Source organism: Haemorhous mexicanus, chromosome 6 (genome assembly GCF_027477595.1).
Source record: "Haemorhous mexicanus isolate bHaeMex1 chromosome 6, bHaeMex1.pri, whole genome shotgun sequence".
NCBI classification, from domain to species: domain Eukaryota; kingdom Metazoa; phylum Chordata; class Aves; order Passeriformes; family Fringillidae; genus Haemorhous; species Haemorhous mexicanus.
This window is the reverse complement of record NC_082346.1, coordinates 10,478,688-10,501,642: the sequence shown is the minus strand read 5'-3', so window position 1 is coordinate 10,501,642 and position 22,955 is coordinate 10,478,688. Positions and strand designations below refer to the sequence as shown.

Below are 22,955 nucleotides of genomic sequence, written 5' to 3'. Positions count from 1 at the left end.
GCCAGACAACATGAGGTGAAACAAACCCTGTTGGTGTGACACTTCTCATTGTGTGTTTATTGCCAAGACTATAATGACATCTGTTTTTATTCATTTACAGAGAATCTTGTCAGCACTCCTCTACACCCAACAAGCAGCCACAAACAAAACACAATCAGTTTAACTGAGTTTAACTGTAGGAATCCTATGATCTGTTGGTTTGGTGTTTTTCTTTCTTTTTTTTTTTTTTTTTAAGAAAAGGAAGAAGGCATCCCAGACAACCATGATAAACCTAATCTATGTTTCAGTTGCATTGAACCAATGAATTGCAAGGTAGGAATTAGGAATCTGGGATGCAATATTTTCATGGGTTATACAAGTATTAATTAGTAAGCCAGGCAACTTGCCTTTTTTTCCTGATGTAGTAAGTTTGGTTGTGGAAAAAGCTTTTGGAATATCCTTGGGACAAAAGTGAAGCAGTTCCTAAAAGATAACAGCTTCTCTGTGGGAGCTGTGATAGCCAGTGGCTCTGGTTAACAAATGGTGGGATCTTCCATTTCCACACAACTTGAGCCAAAAAACTGCCAGTTTCTCCAGTATTCAAATGATCTTGTTTAAAAAATGGTGTTCAAATGATCTGTTTCTCCACTGTGCTGGTGGGGCCCATATCCTGTTCATCTTGCCACTGTGGATACAGACTTTCATTATCCATTCCATGCTTACTTGTGCATTATTTTCCAGAAGATTAGGTGTCTTATGCCTTGTTGACAAGTCTCCAAGACTTGTCCAACAACTCCAAGAAGTTCTTTGTCCCAGTATTTATTAAACTTAAAAATTTCAGTCCTGGGAGCTGGTTTTCCAGCTGGGAATTTTCCTTATTGTAAATGAGATATTCCTGGGTATTTTCTGCGTGAAAATCCACTTGCCAAAACCTGGGGAAGTTTTTTTCCTCCTAACTCAACTCTTGTTTGGCTACTGTATAGCTGCAGTTTACTGCTCTCTGTCACATCCACTGCCCTGGAATGTGTTGCACTCTCAGATGGCTTTAGGGACAGACAAACCATGTGATGGTCTTTGTCTTTCTGCTCACACTCACTGGCCTGAACCTCTTATGCCCTTAAATTCTGTGTATTGCCCTGCTGTATTTTGGGTTCACATGTTTTAGCAGTGGCGGACAAATAGAGAAACCACAGAAATGTTTATGCTTTGTATTGACTTAAGGTGCTTTGGAGAGCAGCATTAATCTACAGTTCACTGAAGCAGCAAAAAAATGAAATACTCCCTGCAGAGTTTTCCTTTGTAAATAGAGCCTTCCATTAAGCTGCTGTGAACTGGCTTGCTTTCAGGTTTTTGAATGCACTGGTTTTATCTTCATTAGTAATTATAGCTGAGGGTAATAACACTAGAATTATCCTTCTTCAGAAACAACAATAAGGCTTGATGATGTGGGGGTGTGACGTGATGTGCTGTGGGAGTGCTTGTCCTTGACCTCCAACCTCAGGCCTGACTCTCCACTACCCAGCTAACCTATGGGCACCTTAATGAATGACAGTGGCAGCCTTTGGTCCCTGCTCTGGAGTCACTGCTGGGACAGTGACCGGGCAATGAAGAGGAAATGACTTAAACTAAAGTGTTAGACACAGTGGTAAAAAATGCTCTTTTATCCCTTGCTGTTGTTTGACTTGGTTTACTTGGGCTGATCTGGCTGAGATCAGTACAGAAAATGTGTACTTGGATACCTCAGTACACTCACCTGGTTTATGAGTGATCAAGTCACTTCACCCTTCCATGCTTCACTTTTGCTTTACTGTCTCTTTTTAAATGTGAGCTGGCAGTGGAACTGCTTGTTTAGTTCTTTCTTTTATTTATTTTTATTTTTCATTAAAATGCAGAGGAATTGTCTTGGAGGATTACTCACAGGAAAAAAGAAAAAGAATAATACATTTTTCTGGCCTCCTAAATCTGAAAAGTTATATGACGTCCAAGCACTGCCGAGTTTATTGTTGGTCATTTCAGTTTTTTCCACTGTAAATGTTTTCCTCCATTTTCCCACAGATTAATAATTTTCATATCCTGGAGCAGCTTTGAGTTTGTGGGACAAAACCACAAAATTCATTTACCCGTGTAGGTGGAAAAGCCCAGAAGGAAAATGTTCTGCTGTTCTTAGTGTGAGACCCCTGATTACAAGTGTCTTTAGTCTGGAATGAACATGACTTTCATTTTAGCCTAAGCTATATCACAGATTAAAACTGCTTCTAAACTCTATGCATAATGGGCAGATTTGGGTAGTGTTGGTTTAAAAGGATGTTGTGTGAGCCACAAACCACAGAGCAGCATCTGTGTCTGTCTGGCTCCCTGTAGGATTTAGTTGTTTGGTTGGTTCCACTATTTGGGAATACTGACTTTCATGAAAGCCTCACCTGTGCAGATTCTTGGTGTATAGGATGATGTTAGTTTAGCATTTACATTAATTCCCTGAACTGTCTTTTCACTGGGAGGAGGAAGCTTCAAAGCCAAACCTAGCTCTTAGTACAGTTTACAGCAGTGCTGGTTATCAGAGGATTGGGTAGTTATGCTGTAATTTCTGGATCCTTTGGGAGGCTGGGTGTGCCTGGAAAGAAAGGTCATCTTTTTTACTACTCTTTTTTCCTTCTCCTGCCCTTCCTCTTCTCTAGTAAATTGCTAGCCAGATTTATTTCCTTTACACTCTGCCTACCCACATAATTGACAGAAAGAAATAAAAGGAGGATAAACCATAAAACTTGCTTGTTAAATGCATGTTATTTCCAAGAAGAAAAAAAAAATGTATCTGCTTCATTTTGAAGACTTGAACTGTAACTTATTTTTTTCTTTTTCTGCTTTGTATTGGCAGGATACAAAACCTTAACATGCCTCGTAGCCCTACATCAAGTGAAGATGAAATGGCACAAAGCTTCTCTGACTATTCTGTTGAATCTGAATCAGACAGCTCCAAAGAAGAAACTATTTATGACACAATTAGAGCAACTGCAGAAAAGCCAAGCAGCAGAATGGAAGACAATCAGAGCAACACTTTAGTGATTCGAATTATCATACCTGACTTGCAGCAAACGGTAAGGCAGAGTGCACTGCAATTAAACAAAGTGAAATTAATTGTTAGCTTTGCTGGCTTCAAACTGCAGTACACCTGTTCCCTTTTTTATACTTTTGTTTTTGGCATAATACAGACAAAATTCATGTTTTAATGTCTATGCTTTGTACCCCAGTGCTTTATCTGACTGGTTGCTTCAAGTAATGGCACCATCCCTTCCAAGAGAATTTAGTGTGTTGACCTGATGAAAGCCATGTTCATAAAGCAAAATATCTCTCTGATTTGCATTCAGAGATTTTGGGTAAAAGAAAGAGACTTGGGAATCCACAATGTCATCAGAAGATGAAGATTGAATCACATGTTAACTCTATGAAAGCCTCATATATATATATATATATATATATGTGTGTGTGTGTGTGTGTGTGTATGTGTATATATGTGTGTGTGTGTATATATATGCGTATATGTATATATATATTTTATATATATATATATATATATATATATATATATATGGCTTCTCTAGTTCCTCTTCTCATGAAGTAGTTTGTGATTGACACTAGACTGGGGTTCTGTAAGAGGTCATCAAATTCTCTCTTTACTGTATTTGTTGTCTTTCTCTGTCAACCTGCCTCACAAAAGACATCCCTTTTAGAGAGCCTCTGGCTTTTAGAGTGTAAAGATGAGGAAAAAAAAGCACAAATAAACCTTTCCTTCCTCCTTTGCTGCTGTGCCTTTACTACAGGATGTTGTTTCAGAACCTTCCAGCCAGAGAAACCAACACAAGTGCTGTGATAGGAATAACTACGTTGTGCTGGAAAAGGTCTTGGGAGACACTGATTCCATCTAGAACCACAATTTGTCTGAGTTTGTTATTAATTATCTGAATTACCTTGGGTCTCCTTGAATGCTGCTGTCAGGATTTTCAGTGGTGGCACCAGCCTTTTGAAATGTCCAAGATTATAAAAACATGTCAATTTCATGGATGTGAGCCACGAATATCACTCTGTGCTGACATGTAAGAGCTACATCATGCCCTGCTGCTGTTCAAGATCTATCTCAGATGAAACCTTCCTTTCTTCTTAATTAAGTTCATTTTTAGAATGATAGAGATGGGCTGGATGCAGCCTGGCAGGGAAAAGCTGTTTTGACAGTAGGCCCTCATTTGTGGTCCTGGAGCTCTTTTTTGATGATTTTACCAGCTTGCTCTATCTGTGACCCTGTCAATAAGTAGATCCATGAAAATGGAATGGAAATACCAACATTTTTGCTATGTTTACTCTGCTGTGAAAACCACAGGGACAGTAGCTTCCTGAAGTCCTCTTATTTAATTACTCTAGCTTTTAGATCAGTAATAAGTTACTTACTCACTTTATCAAGACAAATTTAAAAATAATTTTATCATTTGTTCATTTTTATTGCTTTACTTTTTGTATTTCTTTTTCTTTTTCAATTAACTCTTCATGGAAAGCAACTGAAGTGTTCTAAGTGATTCTAAAGCTGATGTATTTCTTAGTTAATTTGTCAGCCCACAAACTCTTTGTGCAGGAAAGTGAAACCTGGATTCAGGTTAGCAAACAGAAATAGTGGTGGATTCAATATGGTGAAGAAAACTGTGGAGAAGATCAGAGTTTGAGCTGTTGTACAGCTACAAGCCAGAGCAAACATAGGCCCCATTTCCTGTATAATTATAATTAATTTAACTTATGAAGTGTTTAAAATTAGTCTGTTTAATCAAAGAAGCATGAAATAACATAATTTAGGTTTTTTGGTTTTTAGGGAGTATGATCAAGACTATATTTATTCTAAGGAAGACAAGTTTAGGGGTTTAGATAAAATTCAGCCCATCGGGAAGCTTTAAAGCCAAACTGCCAGAGAATGAAGTTTGCTCGTCTGCAGTGGCTGTGGTACAAACTGCCTTTATTTCACTGCAGGTTTAAGATAAGCACCAAGAACCACGAGTAGGATGTGCTGCCATGGAAAACTTTATAAATTACCACACACTGTAGGAAGTCTGTCTTGTTGCTCTTTTATTCTCATTTGAAACTTAGAAGACAATGTGAACCTTGACAAGTTCATACAGAGCCCTTAAGAACAATTGCTTTTCAGTTCTTATATCAGTTATTTTTTTGTCTCCTTCTCAGTTTGGGTGATAACCCAATTTACTGAAACACTGCTTGGTAGAAATGGTAATTTCTTATTGCCTCTGTGCATGACCCGTATTCAATAAGTGTCATCCTTCTCACAGGAGGGTGGAGAATATTTAAATGAATAACTGAAAGATTTCCTGAGCTCAGTAAAATTCCTGAGGGAATGGAGAGCATGGAAAGCCCTCCAGTCTCAAGGAGCATGGGCAAAACAGCTGTATTATCTGGCCTATATTATTTGGTCTGAATCCAGGCCCAGTCATCTTGTATCCATTTCCTTTTCCAGCCTATGTAGGAACAAATTCCAAGTGATGCTGCCTCTCAGTGAAATCAGTCTGGTTCTTCAGGAGCTGTTGTCAAGGAAATCTCCTTTACCTTGATATTCTGACAGCGATGGTGTTTTGTGCTTAGAATTGCTCTTTGCCACAGACACTGAGAACACTTCTGTCAGCCAGTGGTTTTAAGGAATATTGTCATCATTTTATTATCAATACACTGTGCTCGTTCCACTCTTTTGTTTTACCCTGTACTTATGTGCTCCCTCTTTGTTATGTTTAAAGTCAAAATGCTCAGATCGATACATTTTATTAAATTCTGAGGCTGAGATGGGTTTGAGTCTGCTGAAGACTTCTGAGACACTTTCTGCCCATCTGTTTTGCTGCTCTGCTGTAATAATGAGCTTTTAGTGATTCCTCCTTCCCCTGGGTTTGGTGTTTTTAAAATTATATTGGACTTTCTATGCAAAATATTGTTTGGTGATAGTTTGGTATAGCAACAGCCTAAGCTGGAGCCCCTTCTTGGTGTTCTGTTTCTGCATTGCTTTTTATACTTTTGCATCCTTTCTTTACTTTTTTAGGATTAAGAATTCTTTTCCTTTACTACTTTTGCTTCTCAGATAAAACAGTTTGTTTACTTTGTGCACTTTTTACCTTAAATAGGAACCCAGTTGTGACAACTGCAGCTTGAGTCCCATTTTTCCTTGGGATGCCTCCAGTTTCACTTGTTTCCAGATTGTGCTGCCTCATTGATACTCCAGATTTTCTTTTGCAACTTTTCCCAAGTATTCTTATCTATCCCACTTTGTGCCTGATTGTTCCTTTCTGCTTTCTGTTTGCTCTTCCTTGTTTTATCTTCAGTTTGATGAGAGAATTGTTGTGCTGCTGGTATCTGTTCACATGCCCTTGATGTGGGCAGGTGATCTGCTGACAGCCTGGCCAGACTGGTTTTTCTGACCTGTCCCCTTGTGAATTCTGTGTTTCCTGAGTGCAGCCTGATCAAGGAGAGCAGTGTTTCAGCAGAGAAACAAACTGAACACAGCACACACCAAAATGTGGGACTTGCTCCCTTTCCTTTCTGTGATGCCAAACTTTCATTTGTGTTTCCCACTTTTTGGCTGTCTCATCTTTAATATCAAAATCTCCCATTGAAAAGAATCATTCATATTTTGATATCCTGGCAATCATATTTTTGGAGGTAGCTGTACAAACCATTTTGTCATGTCCCTCAGTCACAGCACAGTTTGTGTGATTGACAGCTGAGCAGAAAGAAGCGTAGCTGAGCAGAAAGAAGCGTTTGCTGATTGATTTTAAGCAGATAAATATTATCCCTCAGACATTTTGTATCATAAGAATTATTCCTACTGAATTAATATATTCCCTTCAGCTGGGGGAGTTGTGTTTTCCGTTGCTTCCCATCCTGTCCTTCACTCAATGACTTGCTCTCACCAGTGTGCAGGAATGCAAGATTATAATTGACCATGTCTCCTGTCATCCAAGGAGCTTTCACATCCCAAACACAGGCTTTGCATCTCAGCAGCCAGTGCTGACATGCTGTCTTGCTGCTACACTTGCATTTTGAGGGGCCTGCTGTGGTTTTGACAGTGACTTTGAGCCACTCAGGCCTTTTTTTTGTTTTCTTTGTGTTTTTTTTACAGTGAATGTATCTGTCAGTGCAAAACATCTTTGTTTCATGTGTTTCTGTAGTTCCTTGTCACTGAAAGATCTCTATTCTTTATTTTTTTTTCTTGTCACTGAAGATTAGAAAAAGTTGTCCTTTTTTTTTTGACTCTGCTGCTGCCTCCTTTCCTTGTGCTCACCACGCCACGTGTGCCTAATGAATTGTTCCTTATTTCATAGCTAGAACAGCCTGTGTGTAGGTCGTGCTGTGACTGAGCTGATGTTTTCTCAGGATACAGAGTGTGGCAGTAAGTAATGACTTGTCTGCAGGATAGAGGGGGTGGCTGTGGTGCTCCCTGCCTGGAGGGCTGCCAGGAGGACACAGAAGCAGCACAGTGGAGTTGTTCCAGACACAGGCTGATGGAAAATGCACCTTATGCAGCATCTGAGTGGTTCTTTTTATCCTCTTGGTCAGCACCTGCCTCTGAGAGAGTGGTAACAGCTCCACTTCTATCCTGCCTGGCTTCATGGAAAGCATAAATAATCACTTTTCTCACTAGTTTCACTTTTCTCAGCCTGAAAAATTTTGGTAGCAAAAAATTCTCCAGTTATCAATTTACTTTTTACATAAGTGATCTTATTTCATTTTAAATTCCTAATGGAATCAGATTTTTTTACAATAAGGCCACCTTTGTTTCTTATGAATAACTGGAAGAGCTGGAGCTCTCACTGAATTAGTTTGTGAAATATTGCCTGACATCAAGAACAGAGAGAACACAAGAATAGACTGAACAAAATTGAACATGTTGGATTCTCCAGGTGCATTAAAAACCAGCAGACTTAATTAAACTGTGATCAGAAGTAACTGCTTTGTATTTTTAAAATCAAAACACTGTCATACAAGTCCAAAATTAGTTTGTTTCATGTAAGAAAGACTTTCCTTAGAGAAAAAAAATACATATAATTTCAACATTATCTACCCATTTGAATAACACTCACTGAAATCTTTCAGATGTGTGGATAATGTTAAAAGTTAGGCTCATTGCACATCTTGTAACTGACTGTTTTGCTGAGAAGTGCTGATGTTTGAGTCTGAACCTTGTATTGAAGTTTGAATCCATGTAGGAGTCATTGGGCAAGTGAGGTTCAGAAGGAACACAGGGATTTCAGACAGATTTGCCTTGTTGCTAAGCCAATACTGTAACTACTGGAATGTTTGGGAAGGAAAATACCTATTACAATCTACTTTGCATCCCTCTCCTTCCCTACAGTGTATAAAACCCCACAAACTTTTCACAAAACATCTTGAAAAAATAAAATAAGTAAGGGAAATGAAAGCTGCTTCCTAGCCTTACTTGTGACAAAGTCTAACATTTCATTTATGTTGAAGACAGTAAAGGATTAAAGCAGAAACAGCATTGTGTGTTCAGGATGTACATGAGAGGCCCCAGATTGCTTTCTAGGCATTGCCATCTGCTGGTACCTTGGAACCAGTGACTGCAGTGTAGGCAAAATCCCTAAACTCCTCAAGCCCTGAATTCCAGCTTGGTAAGAAGCAGAGAACTGCAGAAGTTTGTGGAGGTTTTCAAGTAATTTGCTTCATGTTGTATCACTCCTCCCATAAACTTACCCTCAGACAAATGTAGCTTAAAGGGAAGTATAATTCTTGCCTGAATACCAGTTTTTGGTGAAATCCTTGTGGATCTAATTGATACTAGAACAGCCAAGAATCAAGTGGATGGTTAAACACCTTATAACATCCTTTTTGAACAGGTTTTCCATGAAGGTGCTCTCTCTCTGAGGAAGGATGTGTGTGTTCCCTGAGGTTTGTGGAAGGATTTGAAATGTCCTGCATTTTCATGGTACTCGGGCATTAGGTATTATCAATGCATATCTGAAATAGAATTCTTGTTGAGCAATGTTTTCTCATGGAGTCTGTATATTTATTATGCATATTCCTATTATTCATGACGTTTGTAAGTTTTAGAATGTAAGACACTGTTGAAATGTTTTTTTTCTCTAACTGGGTTCCTTAAAATAATTTCTCTTTGCAGAAATGCATTCGATTTAACCCAGAAGCTTCAGTGTGGGTTGCAAAGCAGCGGATTTTGTGCACTTTGAACCAGAGTTTGAAAGATGTCCTGAATTATGGACTGTTCCAGCCTGCAAGCAATGGGAGAGATGGGAAGTTTTTGGATGAGGAGAGACTTCTGAGGGAATACCCACAGCCAGTAAATAAAGGAGTTCCTTCACTCGAGGTATTTTTGGATCTAACATCTGAAGCATTTCTATTCTGATACAAACTGTGCAGAAGGCTGTATTTGAGGTGTCTGCATGCAGCTGAATTACATCTGGGAAATGCTTATCAGCAAGTCTGAGTTTGAACCCTTGCTCACAGAGGTGCTGGCATTCCCTGCTCATGGAGATGGTCCATCCCCTAAAAGTTTCAAAGTGTCAGCCCTTCTGGGACAGTGGATTTTGGAGTTTTCCTTTGCTGAGGACACAGGACATGTATCTTATTTAGGGATTTAATACAGAAATGTAAGGTTCTAGGTGAAGCTGTTGGATCTGTGAGGAGGTTTGCAATAGCAGTGCAGTAGTTACTGGATAACCAGCTTTTGCTTTCTACCTAAGAGAACTTTGTCTTAGTGCAGCCTTTTTAAACCCCCATCTAGTTCCCTCTGTGCCATCCTTCAGGGTGCACAGCTTGCCTTTGTCTGTCTCCTGAGACAGCAGTAAGGGAGGAGAAGGTGTGTACTGGGATTTCCCCCTCTCTGTTGCTCCTGCAGAGGCTCTGCAGTTGGGATAAGCTGGGCAGAATTTTTATGGCACTGAACTAACTTGAGCAGAGCCAGATCACGTGACACAGCAGCAAACTGGGGCATGAAACTGGCATTTAATTAATTTTGATATTGCCTGTATGGTGGCAGATCAACCATTAATAATGTGTGGTTAATAGACTTACTCCACTATAACACAAATCCAAGAGAAAAAAATCAGGGTCCTGAGAAGGCTCCAGGTCTTCCCCTTCCCAGGAGTTTATTTCAGAATTTCAGTCACTGATGACCACATTACAGCTGTAAGGAAATTAAAGAGACACTGTATTTTGTCATTTTTCATGAGTGTTGACTGCAGCAATTGAGGTGCTAAAAGTGATTTTGTGGAAAGCTGGTGTTAAAGCCCTTGTCCAACAGACAGGCTGCATTCCTGGAATTCTACATGGGACAATGAGAGTGTGGTAAATTATAGCTATGGAAACCCCCATGACTTTTGCTACAGATCTTGCTACTGCTCTCGGGATAAAATGTGACTGAGTTTCAGCCAAAAAGAGGCAATCCTCAGAATCTCATGCACAAACCCAGTCCTATTCAACATCAGAACTATTCCCATGTGCAAGTTCCTCTTACAATCCTCTAAGGGATTTTCAGGTATACTATTTTTGGTTTTACATTTCAGAAATGCTAAGCTGCAATTTTGAAATCTATACTTTTTTATTTAACATGCCTTCCTAGCTTTCTGCCTGAGACTATAAATGAAAGTGCACAGGAATCCTTGGGGAAAAGTGCTTTTCAGTGTAATTCTTGCTTACTTCTGTAGATTCTAGAGGCTGATCTAATTTCCCACACACCTCCACTGATCTCTTGTATTCATACAAGATATGAATTTTGCTTAAATGATGTAAAACTATATGAAATACTGAGCCTATTTCTAAATTTTTTACAATTTTGCCTAAATTTACCATCACAGTGGATGATACTTCCTGGTAAGGTCAGAAAATGATATTATGAATTTTAAGTTTTAAAGTTTCTTTTTCTCTTCTTCCCTCAGTTTTGCTACAAGAAAAGAGTGTACAGACAGTTCAATCTCGATGAAAAGCAGCTGGCCAAGCTTCACACCAAGGTATCCCAATTTCCTGCAGGAGTTAGCAATTACCTACAGTGGGTGTTGACGTCAGTTGAAAAAATGTTAAATTTTTAGTTAAAATTTTATTTTTGAAATGAGAGGATGATTCATTTTTTGCTCTTTGTTTCAGGCCAATTTGAAAAAATTTATGGATCATGTCCACCATCTCTCTGTCGAAAAAATGACCAAGATGTTGGACAGAGGACTGGACCCAAACTATCATGACTTAGAAAGTGGAGGTCAGAACAACAAAACTAAGCAGCATAGAGGAGTATCTTGAGTTGGTTAAACTTAAATTAATTAACAGGGTGAATCTCACACATTCTTTCACAACTCTGAGCTAGTGGAATTTGTAGAGCTTTTCTTTCCAAAGGACATAATTGATAATTTTATGCTTTTCTTTGAACAGTGTTTCAAACTTTATTTTATAAAATAAAATTTATTTTATAATTTTGATCATCTCTTTCCAAGTACATCCTATTCTCTTCCTTAGAAACACCCCTAACTTTGGCAGCTCAGCTTGATAACACAGTAGAAGTGATAAAAGCCCTGAAAAATGGAGGAGCACATTTAGACTTCAGAGCCAAAGATGGAATGACAGCTCTGCACAAAGCAGCCAGAGCCAAGAACCAAGTAGCCCTCAAGGTAAACACTTTCAGGAGCAAATTATTTGTTATCTTGTTAAAAAAATGCATAAAGGAGGCTCTTTTCAGTTAATTACTGTATTGTCCTCCATGGATCCTTTAGAATGTGCTTGTTCTAGTGTTTTCTTGTGGCTTACAAATCTTAGCATTTGCTTTCAATAAAGATCCTTTTAATTTCTGATTTATCTTTTCCTGTTAGGAAGAAAAGTGGTGAAATTTAAGCTTATTCATTGATACACTGAGATCTGTCTGAGGAAATAGGAATAGCATTATTGTCACTTAACTCTTTGAAAGCAGCTTCCAGTGGCATGGATTGAACATTATGCCTTAACACAGTGTCTTCTGTTTTCTTTTGTATTTTAACAGGTATTCTTAATTCACTCTGATGGTCTAGATTAAGTCTTAGATTAATGGGTTTTGTTTATTCCCTTTTGACAGATACTCAAATTGCATGACTTTTTTGATAAAGCACCTTGGAGCTGAAGAGGTGAATGTGTTGCAAAGGTGATGCAACATTGCCACTCCACAGTGGACACAGTGGACATTGCCACTCCTTCTTTCTGTGCCATCCCCATATATTCCTTTAGATCTTAATTCTTCCAAGGTCATTTCTTGCTTAATTTAGTCTGTGCTGTGGCCCACTCTTAGCAGCTGATAAATAGAGGAGCAAAAAATGTTATGTCAATGATCAACCTCACACATACTTTTTCAGGTTTTTTTTCAGGTAAAGACCCTTTATATGGAAGTCCCTCCCAAATCTATTTTTCACAGTCTGTGGTTGCTTTTAGACCCTTTTAGAGCTGGGAGCATCTCCCAACTACAAGGACAGCTGTGGCCTGACCCCGCTGTACCACACAGCCGTGGTGGGAGGGGACCCTTTCTGCTGTGAGCTCTTACTCCATGAACATGCTACAGTCAGCTGCAAGGATGAAAACGGATGGCAAGAAATTCATCAGGTAGGAAGGATTAGCTTTTTGTTTGGAGTTGGACTTTTATCAGGAAGTTGTTCATGGTTGTTCTAGGGTTAAGCGCTATTTTGAAGTCCCTGCACATTAAAGTATTTTCTTCCTTTTTCTATCTGCTTTTTCTACTTCTTTTTATTTATTCACTTTGCATCCTGCTATGGTGACTAAGAAGTAGAAAACTGTTCCAGTGGTGTTCTGTAACTTTGAAATCCTCTGGTCACTGTGGATTTTGATGCAGAAATTGCACTCATCATATTTATGCCGTGAACTCTTGGAAGTTTAGATTCCTGTTTGTGGCACTTCAGTAGGAAAATATAGCTCTTTCTTTTGGTTAGATGCCAGTGTCAGTGTCCTTGGTAATGCTTCTTCTGTGTTTGTCAGGCTGCTTTCCCCTTGTCTCTACTGAACTTTACAGGAAGGTTTGGGTTGGGGATCCTGCTGCTGGGGTCCATCAGCCTCTCCCTGTCCTCTCCAGAAACACCTGAATGTTATCCAGCAGTTGTGTAAAAATGCTTTATTGATTTCCCTTTGCACAGTGATAAACTCAGTAATATACAAAGTTCAAAGAGTCTAACTGTCCCAATGTCATTGCTGCTACTTTGTCGTGTCTCTGTATGGATGAGTTTGGAAAACTACAAAAATTGGAGCTGCTTTAGTATGAGATAAATAAAGACACAAGTAATCAACCTTACGGGTCTGCCTGGGTCATCTTGACTCAATTTATTTTCTGTGCACTAAATTCTTTAGTACACAGATTTTTTTTTTCTAGTTTTCTTGGAAAGAAATGGGAGGTAGCTTTGGCACCCACATTTGGGCAGGAATTGGAGCTTTTTCACTAAGTAGGTCTAGGTCAAGGTTTTTTGGATCCATCTCTAGAGTAGGGGAAAAGAAAGGAATTATGTTTTTACCATAATTTCTGGGGATATGGAGGAAATGGATTGTCTAGATCAAAGTATTGCCCCATCTGGACTCCATAAAAATACAGAGAAAATGTCTCACTTTTTAAACCCCAGCCTCATACACATAAGGTTATTATTTCTCATAATGAAATAGAGCTTTCCAAACTCCCTGTGTTGGTTGTAATCCTAAATAAATCAATGTTTACATTTGGATTAGGAACAATCCGTTTTGACTAATCAATAATTAAAGCATTCCTCAATGAAGTAAGAAGGATGAGGATTTAATTTGTGCACTGAGAAATCCACTTAACTTTTCTCTTTCAAACTGTAGATCCAAGCCAGGTGTGTCAGTTTGTACCTCCCTGAATTCAGGAGTGATGAGGTACCTCCGACGGAATGGATTTCTATACCTGTATCTGTTACCCTAAATTCTGATTTATGCAGGAATGATGCTGATCTAAGCTACCACAAAGTTCAAAACATTGTAAATTGGGAGGTGCTTGATCAGTGGGTCATAGGAGGAGAAGGAAGTCAAGTAAAAGAGGCCATGGACTAGAATCACTGTGATTTTTCTGAAGCTTATTTGTTAATCAGGAAAGTTTCTAATTTCTATGAATCTTCTTCATAGAGGCTTATTTCCAAAAATCCAGGGTCAAATCTTTTATTTGTGAGACAGATAAAGTGACTCTTAAAGATTTCCCCTTGTTTGGAGCAGTGTTTGGTGTATGTTTTGTGTCTGCTTGACATCAGAGAACCAAGATGATTTACTTGGATTTTGGCCAGATTTTCTTGCTAAGGCCTGTAAGCAGTTTGGGAAAAAGCTCTGGCAATTTGATCATCTTCAGTGCCATCTGGTGGGCAGTGTTCTGGAGTGTAGCAGGACAAAAAACTTGTCATGTTTGAGTAATGAATATTAGTGGATTAAAAGTTCCAAAGGCAGTATTTTCTTGATCCTTAGGCTGTCATTCCCAAAATAATCAGATGGTTAAGCTCAAGCACAGGATTGCTGTACCTGAAACGCCTGCACTGGAGCTGGTGCAGGAGTGCACATCTGGGTGTCTGTGCTTCCGTCAGAGAACCAGGTGTGGTTCTAAAAATTAGACCCTCATTAAAAACAGCACCCTCTCTGATGAAAATCTTGCCTAGGCTTTGGTGTAATAACCAAAATATTGATGTATCCCTGCCCAGGCTTGCAGGTACGGACACGTCCAACACCTGGAGCACCTCCTGTTCTACGGCGCTGACATGTGCGCGCAGAACGCCTCGGGGAACACGGCCCTGCACATCTGTGCCCTCTACAACCAGGTGAGAGCCCCTCCCTGTCACCAGTCCTGCTGGCCTCCTGCAGGGACAGAAATGTCCCCAGCAGGAGCTGGGAGCTCACAAAATCACAGGATGGCTTGGAAGGGAACTTGAAGATCATCCAATTCCAATCCCCTTCCACTACACCTCATTGCTCCAATCACCATCCAACCTAGCTTTGAACATTCCAGGGATGGGCCATCCACAACTTCCCCAAGGCCTCGCCATCCTTTCCAGGGATGAGTCATCCACAACTTCCCAAGGGCTTCACCTCCCTTTCAGGGAGGCATTCTTTCCCAGTATCTGATCTAAACCTGTTCTCTTTCAATTTGAAGCCTTTCCTCTTCATCCTATCACTAAGTTATTTTATATGCAATGAAGTGCTTCAGGTGTTAAGAAACGATCTTGCTATCTGGAAAGAACATAGCTCAAATTATTTTAGTGCTGTTTCATTCACTGATTACAAATAAGGCTGCTCATTGTAGGTAGCAACAGTATGGATATTAAAAAATAAAATACCAGCTTTTTTTTTTTGGTTTGAGTCATATCTAAGTATTTGTTTCCTGTACAGAATTTATTGCTGTTAGGTCTATAATTTAACTTAGAATTAAATAAAAAAGAGTTGTAAAATACTGTGGAATTGTCTCTATACAGAAGATACTGGATTCTTTGCTGTCTACAACCTGTGTAGTCATTTACAAGTAGCATAACCTTTTGATTTGATAGCATTTTATACTCTCTTTGCAGGGATGGAATGGGGAGGGGATGAGTTTTAGAACTATGTTAAAATTCAGCACATAGAATATTACATTGAATTTGGAAAGCATGAGATGTGACTGTAAACAGTGAAACATCTGTTAAAGGATCTGCTTCTTAATTAAATTACCATCTTAGTTTTTTTTCTAAAGTCATGTCAAGGCAGATTCCTCAATTAGGTCTAAAATGCCCTCAGCTTAAAAAAAAAAAAAAGGGGGGGGGGGGGGATAATTGGACATTTTTCAAGACCATACACTTTTAGCAAAGTTTATGCAGTATGAGGTGGGGATTAGAGTAATCCTGTAGAATTACAGCATTTTTCATGCAGAGGTGTGTTTTCCTGACCTCAGTACAAGAAGTTGTTCTGCAGGAGACTTAGACTCTAATTGAAACTCCATCTACAAGTTTTCAAATATTTACACAGTCACTAAGCTTGGCTTGGTGAATAGAACTTTAACATCTTCTGCCTGCACTGTTGTCCTTCTGTTTTCTTTCATCCAGTGTATGTGGAAATACAAAGTTTCCCTTGGGGTGCTGTGAGCCTTAAACCGTGCTGATTTTGCCAGTGCTTTTTTGTTTTTTTATGGAAAGTTGTTATTGATTCTTGTGGAAAGAACAGTGCTGCCTTTTCCAGCTGGAGAGGATGGGAAGGACAGTAGTACCCTTGTTACCTCCAGATTCCTGTAGGTGGAGTCGTTACCCGTTTGATCTTCCCTTCCCGTCTTCCCTGGGGAATTTTCTTGGCTTACTTTCTGAAGTTGGTAAATTTGTTTTCCTGGATGTCAGCGAAGTCCTGATCAGAATAAACTCTTGGTTTTGAAAGCTATTCCATGGCCATGCAGTAAGTCTGTTTTTTGCTGGGATGAAATGTCCCCTCTTTCACTGGGAGGATTGGATCTGATTTGAAAGCTGTTGTAGTATTAAAATTGAATATAACCTGACAGATGGGGAGGAAACAAAAAGGAGCAAACGTGAAGTTAAGACTGTTTCTGTTTGTTTCAAAATACTACAAATAAATAAATAAATGAACAAATGCAGTACTTAACCCAAAAAAATTTTCTTGGTTTTTTTTTAATGTTGAACAGCTCTTTGACAACTTTTGGCAAAACCTTTCTAGTCACAATCATTTAGTTAATAAATCCCTTTGCATATTTTTGTTACACTGCAGGCGGCTCAGTTAAATTTGTAGAGAGTTTTTGAATTCTTTTGGTGTTGTAATGTTGGATGATTTATTCTGATAAATGAATAATCACCCAATGAGTACAGTATGTTGTTCAATATAATTATTTATATCCTCAAGTTCTTGATTAAAATTGGGCATTGATCAATTGTTTAGAGATAGAGAAAATGCAACTAAAGTGCAGATTGCAGTGCAAGCAAATGAGACTCAGTAAACTGTATATCATTAAAAATTATAATCTAAGAGATAATTGTTAATTTACCATCTTGATCCATTCTGCTGTTTTTCAGTTGAGGAAATGGTAGGATAACCTCCTTTCCAGATACATTTAGGGCAGCCCTGTGATGGGGAGAGTTAATGGGACCAAGAATCAGTGGTGAGAAATTAGAAAACACAATGACAGTAATGATTTCCAATCATAATTTCTGCAAATTAACCTGTGACTCAGAGTCTAGTAAATAAGCTTCATTTCTGTCACTAAAATACCTAAATTATGCTCTTTGTCTTCTCTGACTGCAAATTTGCCGTTCAGTGTGAAAGGTAGCACGTCCAAATACCGAATTAGGTAAAACTCCATAGCACAATGTATCAAGACAGCACAGAAAGCACAAGAAAACTAGGAACAATATTTGTGATGAGGGAATATAAAACCCTTTTGAAATGTGAATTGATTTGCATGAGACCCTAAGATGAACATTAAAGATGACAAGTAAGAAACAGAGTCCATACAGGAATCATCAAAAATTCTGAGAATCCACTCATAACCTCCAAGAATTTCTACTAGATTGTGGGCAGTCATATTTAACAGCCATGGAGAGCAATGATTTAACCAATGCACTGTATTGGCCAAAAAAAATTGTTTTTAAGGGATTTCCTTTGCAGATTTTCTCAGTTTGGAGGATCTGAAGCCAAATTTTCCTCCTTGTGCTGTAACTGCTAGCATTTTTTAGAGGAAAAGAGAGGCAATAAGGCTAGTCAGTGCAGTGAGTATAGGCAGATCAAATAATTTCATGTGTACTAAAAAAAAAAAACCCATACATTTTATATTGAGGATAGATTGAAAAAAGTCCCCAATAAAATAAGTGGTAAAACTGCTTTGTTTAACTTTTAGCAGGAGGGAAGGATATAATTCATCCCAGTTCTGTTAACAGTACTGTTTTTCCTACAATATAGGCAAAAATCCCATATGGGAGTCAAATTTGTGCAAAATTTGATTTGTCAAATATAGAACTTTGTCAGTACAGTTACTTAAAAATAAGGCATTTACTTCTTGTATTCCTGCATGTTTCTTTACACTTGCCTGGTGTTTCTAATATACTGCAAAGCACCTGAAGCCCTGTCATTTTTAAAATGCTATTTTAACAATTTAAGTTCTCAGATTTATTTGGTTTATTTTTATCATGAAAATATAGACCAAGCAGCTCATAACCTCTTAGCAATCACAGTCTTTTTAGTGATCTTAATGAACAAGTTTCCTTTTCCATCATTTTCAGGAGAGCTGTGCAAGGGTGCTGCTGTTCCGGGGAGCCAACAAGGAGATCAAGAATTACAACAGCCAGTCTCCATTTCAGGTAAAAAAGGAAATACTTCTTCCCCCTGAAATATTGGGAAGAAAGTATCAAATGAACTTGGGTTTAGGGAGAAGTCACACTGTACAAGGCTGAACACAGGTGTGGAGGGAGTGAATGAAAACATTGGTTTTTATCTAATTCACTAAGTGAAGAGTTCCTGGAATAATTAGGAATGAGAGGAACACACCCTCTGGTGACACTGTTAATGTGTTTGAGAATTCTGTGAGCTGTTGGTGGCGAAAGATGAAATTCTTGGTGTTCTGCAGTCAGATGTGCCTTGTTCTGTGCTGATCTCCAGTCTCCTGTAAGAAAGATCCAAGATTTGTGTAAGAGTGGTCCAAGGATTGTCTGGGGACTTGCTTGACCCCTCTTGATTTAGCCAAAAAGCTCTTCCTTCCTTGGATGTGCGGCCAAAGAGGTGGGCTAAGTTTCAGGGATGGGATTGACTTAGTGCACTGTCAGCATTAGAGGCTGAAGCTGCCATCTGTTATCTCCAAAAGAAAATGGAAGTCTTGCTTTGGATTAGTCAAAATTTTGTCTCAATTTTCTGCTATGAAAGCACTTTCAGTGAACTTAATTAAAAATCCAAATGGAGGAGAATTGTTTGTCCAAAGGGTTGTAAGCTATGGCTGACAACCTCAAGCCCTTATTTCTGAAGCAGGCTTAATTAGCTGGGATGTCAGAGAAACATTCCTAATGCAAAGTGATTTGAGAAATCAGGATGGAAACTGTAATATTAAAAAAAAAACAAACCCAAAACCAACAACAACAAAAAATATCAGAAGAATTTTTTTCAAGTTATAAAATCAGTACTTCTGGAAGAATGATGGCACAGTGCCATTAACAGGAACTTTGCTGTGGTGAAACAGAATGGGGCTGTTTCCCCAAACCAAGGAGTTTTTCAACTAAAATAAATCCTGATTTATCTTTCCTTGGTGTCTTCCCCCATTGCCTTTTTGACCCACTTTGGATCATGCTGGCAGAGGATTCAAGGGAAAATGCTTTGACAAGTGAAACAGTTGGAATTTTTGCTGGATCCATGTGGGTCTCTGAGTTAACTCCTCCAAGTTTACATGTAGTTACAGGGCTTTCAAAAAAACCCTCTGCCAAATATTTCTATATCAGTTTAATTCCCTCCATATTTTGAAGGTTTTCTGAGCCTAAATTGTGCATCTTATAAGCTTAAGAGTTCTGTTTATAAATCCCAGCCAGATTATTGTTTACTTTTGGGACCATTTTCCTCAAATTGGGGAAACGGTGCATTAATAATTTAATTTTAGGCACCATTTTTAGACTGCTAATAATTTTCCATCTAAATACATGCTAAGCACAAATTCACTATGTACTGGCTAATACTTTTCTCTGCATCTCAGAATTATGAAATGATCAAGAGATGGAGCAAGAGACAACCCTAATTATTGGAGGGATGTGTTCCAGGGTAATCTTTTGGATTATTGATGTCTTTGAGGCTAACTTTCCTTTTTGATTTAGGATTTTTTAGGGGAGGGTAAATGTCACACAGAAGAGTTTTCATTTGTCTTCCTCTTTTTGCTGACAGCTCCCACATTCTTGTTCTTGCTCTTAGAAGAGAAAAAGGTGTAGGGAATGTAGAAAAATTCTGTTTTATCCTAGTGGAGTGAGTAGAGGAAACCCCAACGCCAGCCCTGCAATAAAGCAGCCTTAGAGAATTAATTCTTTGCCATCTGTCTGTTGCTGACCCAGTCGATCAAACACCACAAGTGAAGCTGTTATAAAATTATGCAGAATCCCCTTGAGTTAGTAGGATTTTGCATACTAAAAATGTTTGCTCATGTAATCAGCAGACAGGAACATTGAGGCATCTCATATGTACATAATGAGAGTGGTTGTAGCTGCAGCATCTATTCCTTTGAGTCACCTCCATTATGTCCCTTTCTCAGCAGCATTAAAAAGATGTTTCTTTGGAGCTGCTGCTCAGAAAATTGATGATATGAAAGCTGTGCTATTCTGTAGAAACAACAGGGTCCAGACATTTGTGGATAAATTTGTGTCCTGTTTTCAAGGCCTGCTAAGGCTTTGTTTCTTTTGATGAAAATTAGTGGCAGAGTTTGTATCAGGCATCAGTGTCCAATGAACGTGGTGCAGTTTTGCCACCAAAAGAACAAATGTGCATGTGCTCGCTTCTCACCAAATCACAGGGCTTGTTAAAGCAAGCATAGATACACTAGATGGCAGGAAGTAAAAATAATCTGGGCTGAATTCTGTGCCACTTAATTCAGGGACCCCACACTGTGCCCACCTGGGATCTGTGTCCTTTTTGCCTTATCAGTGTCCAGCAGAGATAGCATTGGAATGGCATTGCTAGGTGTTGAGGATACAAAAAAAACTTGGCTGTATTTCCCTGTTAATCACCTAACCTTGTATTAGCTGCCTTTGCAAATATGTGTTTCATCCTGACCCATTCCTGGGTTGCATAGAGTCAGCAATTGGTGTTGGGTACAGCTGATGTCACCCATTGCTGAAAATCTGCAGATTGTGGGGTCAGCAGAATTTTCCTGTATTTTATATTTAGCAATTTGAAGTGAGATGAAAGTTGTGCCACATCGTTATATTATATTGCCAGTTCTGTTTATTAATCACTTACTCAGCCCATCTTGGCTGGGCCATCTAAGTAACTTACATGCTATTTTATTAGTAAAACCTCCAGAAACAGCCTTTCAGAAAAACCATGGTATTCCATCGCTGTCACCAGCTACTTGGTTTTCTACACATTGCCTATCTAGCAAATATTAATCCAATAGCTCAAAAATCTGAGTTTTGCAGTATTTACAAGCTGTTGAAATGAAGTAAGTTAAAATGACCAAACACCTTGTTTACCAGGTCTTTCTCTTTTAGTGATCAGCAGCTCCCTGTGAATAATTCAAATGGGCAAAGAAGCACTATTTTAACTAATAGTGCTAATAATTAGTCAGTGTTTTTAGAACAAATGTGTTTCAATGTACAGAAGAGCTATTCTGAGGTGGCATTTATTGCCACCTTTTAAGGGCAGAATCATACCTGAGAATGGTTTGTGTCTCAGGTGTCCCTAATAATTGGCCTTTGCTGTCACAGACCAGCCTCAATAATCCATGTGCCTACATCCCATGGATTGCTGGAGGAACAGCAATCTTCCAGCTCCACTGCAGGTAGAATTGCAATTGCTCCTTTCAGTGTGTTGGCCCTGCCTCTATTTTCAGTTGCTCACTTTTTTTTTTTTTTTTTTTTTTTTTTTTTTTTTTTTTTTTGCCAGGTTTGAATCATTTGAACTGAATTTTTTCATGCCTGCAATCTCTGTTATTTGGAAAAACAAAATGATTCAGCTCTTTGGAGTCTGGGCAAGGGAAACATGTGTTGTTTTCCTCACACTGAAAAGCTCTGCTGACCCACCCTTCCTTGTCCTCTCTCCCCTGTTGTGTTATGTTGTGGTGTTTAGTTTTATTTTCTTTTATTGCCCTGTGTGCTGATCTCCACGTTAACAACCTGGCAGTGGGAGCTGGTTTCCAGACTGACTCAGACACAGAGACTCCCAAACCAGGAGTAGGAACTAAACCCATGGATTTGGAAGCTGAGCTGGCTGGGGGGAACACAGACGCAACTGGGCATATTCAGCACCTCTCTAGAATGGCTTTCCAAAGCTCAGTTTAGATTTAGATTACTGGCATTTTTAATTTCCCTCTCTTGGGTGAAATTTACAGATGAAGGACAAGAAGTTCTTCTCAGGTATTTTTCTTTGACTTTTTAAATTTTTTTTTGAAAGGGTGTGAAAGCTAATTTTAAACCCAAATTCTTCATCAGGTGCCTCAGCAAGGCATCTTCACAAATATAAAATAATGCTTCCTGTCATGATGTTCAAGCATGGAACCATTGTGTTCATGGAGCACTTGACTTTGCTTTTTCCTTGTATTTATTTCCATCTTAATTCCTTTCCTGAAGCACCTGTGTGAACAATGAATCACTGAATATTGGGTATAGTTGGAAAAAAATACAGCTATGAGCTCATGATACATTCTGCCTTTAGTCACACTTCAAGCTTTTTCCAGCTTTTTCCTGATTTCAGTCAAATAATGGAACTTATTCATACTTAGGGAAAAAAAAAAATTGATACAAGTGACCACTCCAGAACAAACTGTGGATTTTTCCTTTAAAAATCAAAAATGTACGTGAGTCTGTCTATATGTAGGAACACTCAGCACAATTTCTTAAAAAGACATAATTAAGAAAATTATTATAATTAGAAGGAAGGGGAATAACTGAAAGGGTGGAAATTGATATTGGGGGAAGTAGTGGCAAATGAAATATTCCTGAGAATATTAGGAGATACAGGAGCAGAAAAATATATATGGATACAAAATAGAGTTAAATTGATTCCTCCTGACTCAGGGATGGTTTTCTTAGTGTTGGCTGGTCCCTTCTGACCTTTGTTTTAACCCTGCCATTTTTCAGAAAAGCAGCCAAATGGAAGTAAAGCATAAAAGAATGAAATTGTATGATTACTTTTTATTGAGAAAGGCAAAATATTACCATGCTTGGAGATGCTAAAAATACTTAACTGCAGGATGTGTCTTCATTTTTTTATCAAAAGCAAACTCTGGAGGAGTCTCCATGTGACCATCTGTTGTGTTGTGT

At 38.7% G+C, this 22,955-nt stretch overlaps 1 protein-coding gene across 8 annotated transcripts in view; it reads left to right on the top strand.

The window, feature by feature from the left end:
* SHANK2 (SH3 and multiple ankyrin repeat domains 2) overlaps nucleotides 1–22,955 on the top strand; it is a 281,678-nt gene that overhangs the window by 28,758 nt on the left and 229,965 nt on the right. For all 8 annotated transcript variants that reach the window (XM_059848439.1, XM_059848436.1, XM_059848432.1 and 5 more), the window contains 8 exons: nucleotides 2,852–3,071; nucleotides 9,146–9,349; nucleotides 10,920–10,991; nucleotides 11,125–11,233; nucleotides 11,488–11,639; nucleotides 12,427–12,594; nucleotides 14,691–14,807; nucleotides 18,234–18,311. In XM_059848439.1, the coding sequence (XP_059704422.1) occupies nucleotides 2,868–3,071; nucleotides 9,146–9,349; nucleotides 10,920–10,991; nucleotides 11,125–11,233; nucleotides 11,488–11,639; nucleotides 12,427–12,594; nucleotides 14,691–14,807; nucleotides 18,234–18,311 (1,104 nt within the window). In that variant the 5' untranslated portion in view covers nucleotides 2,852–2,867. The remainder of the gene's footprint in view (nucleotides 1–2,851; nucleotides 3,072–9,145; nucleotides 9,350–10,919; nucleotides 10,992–11,124; nucleotides 11,234–11,487; nucleotides 11,640–12,426; nucleotides 12,595–14,690; nucleotides 14,808–18,233; nucleotides 18,312–22,955) is intronic.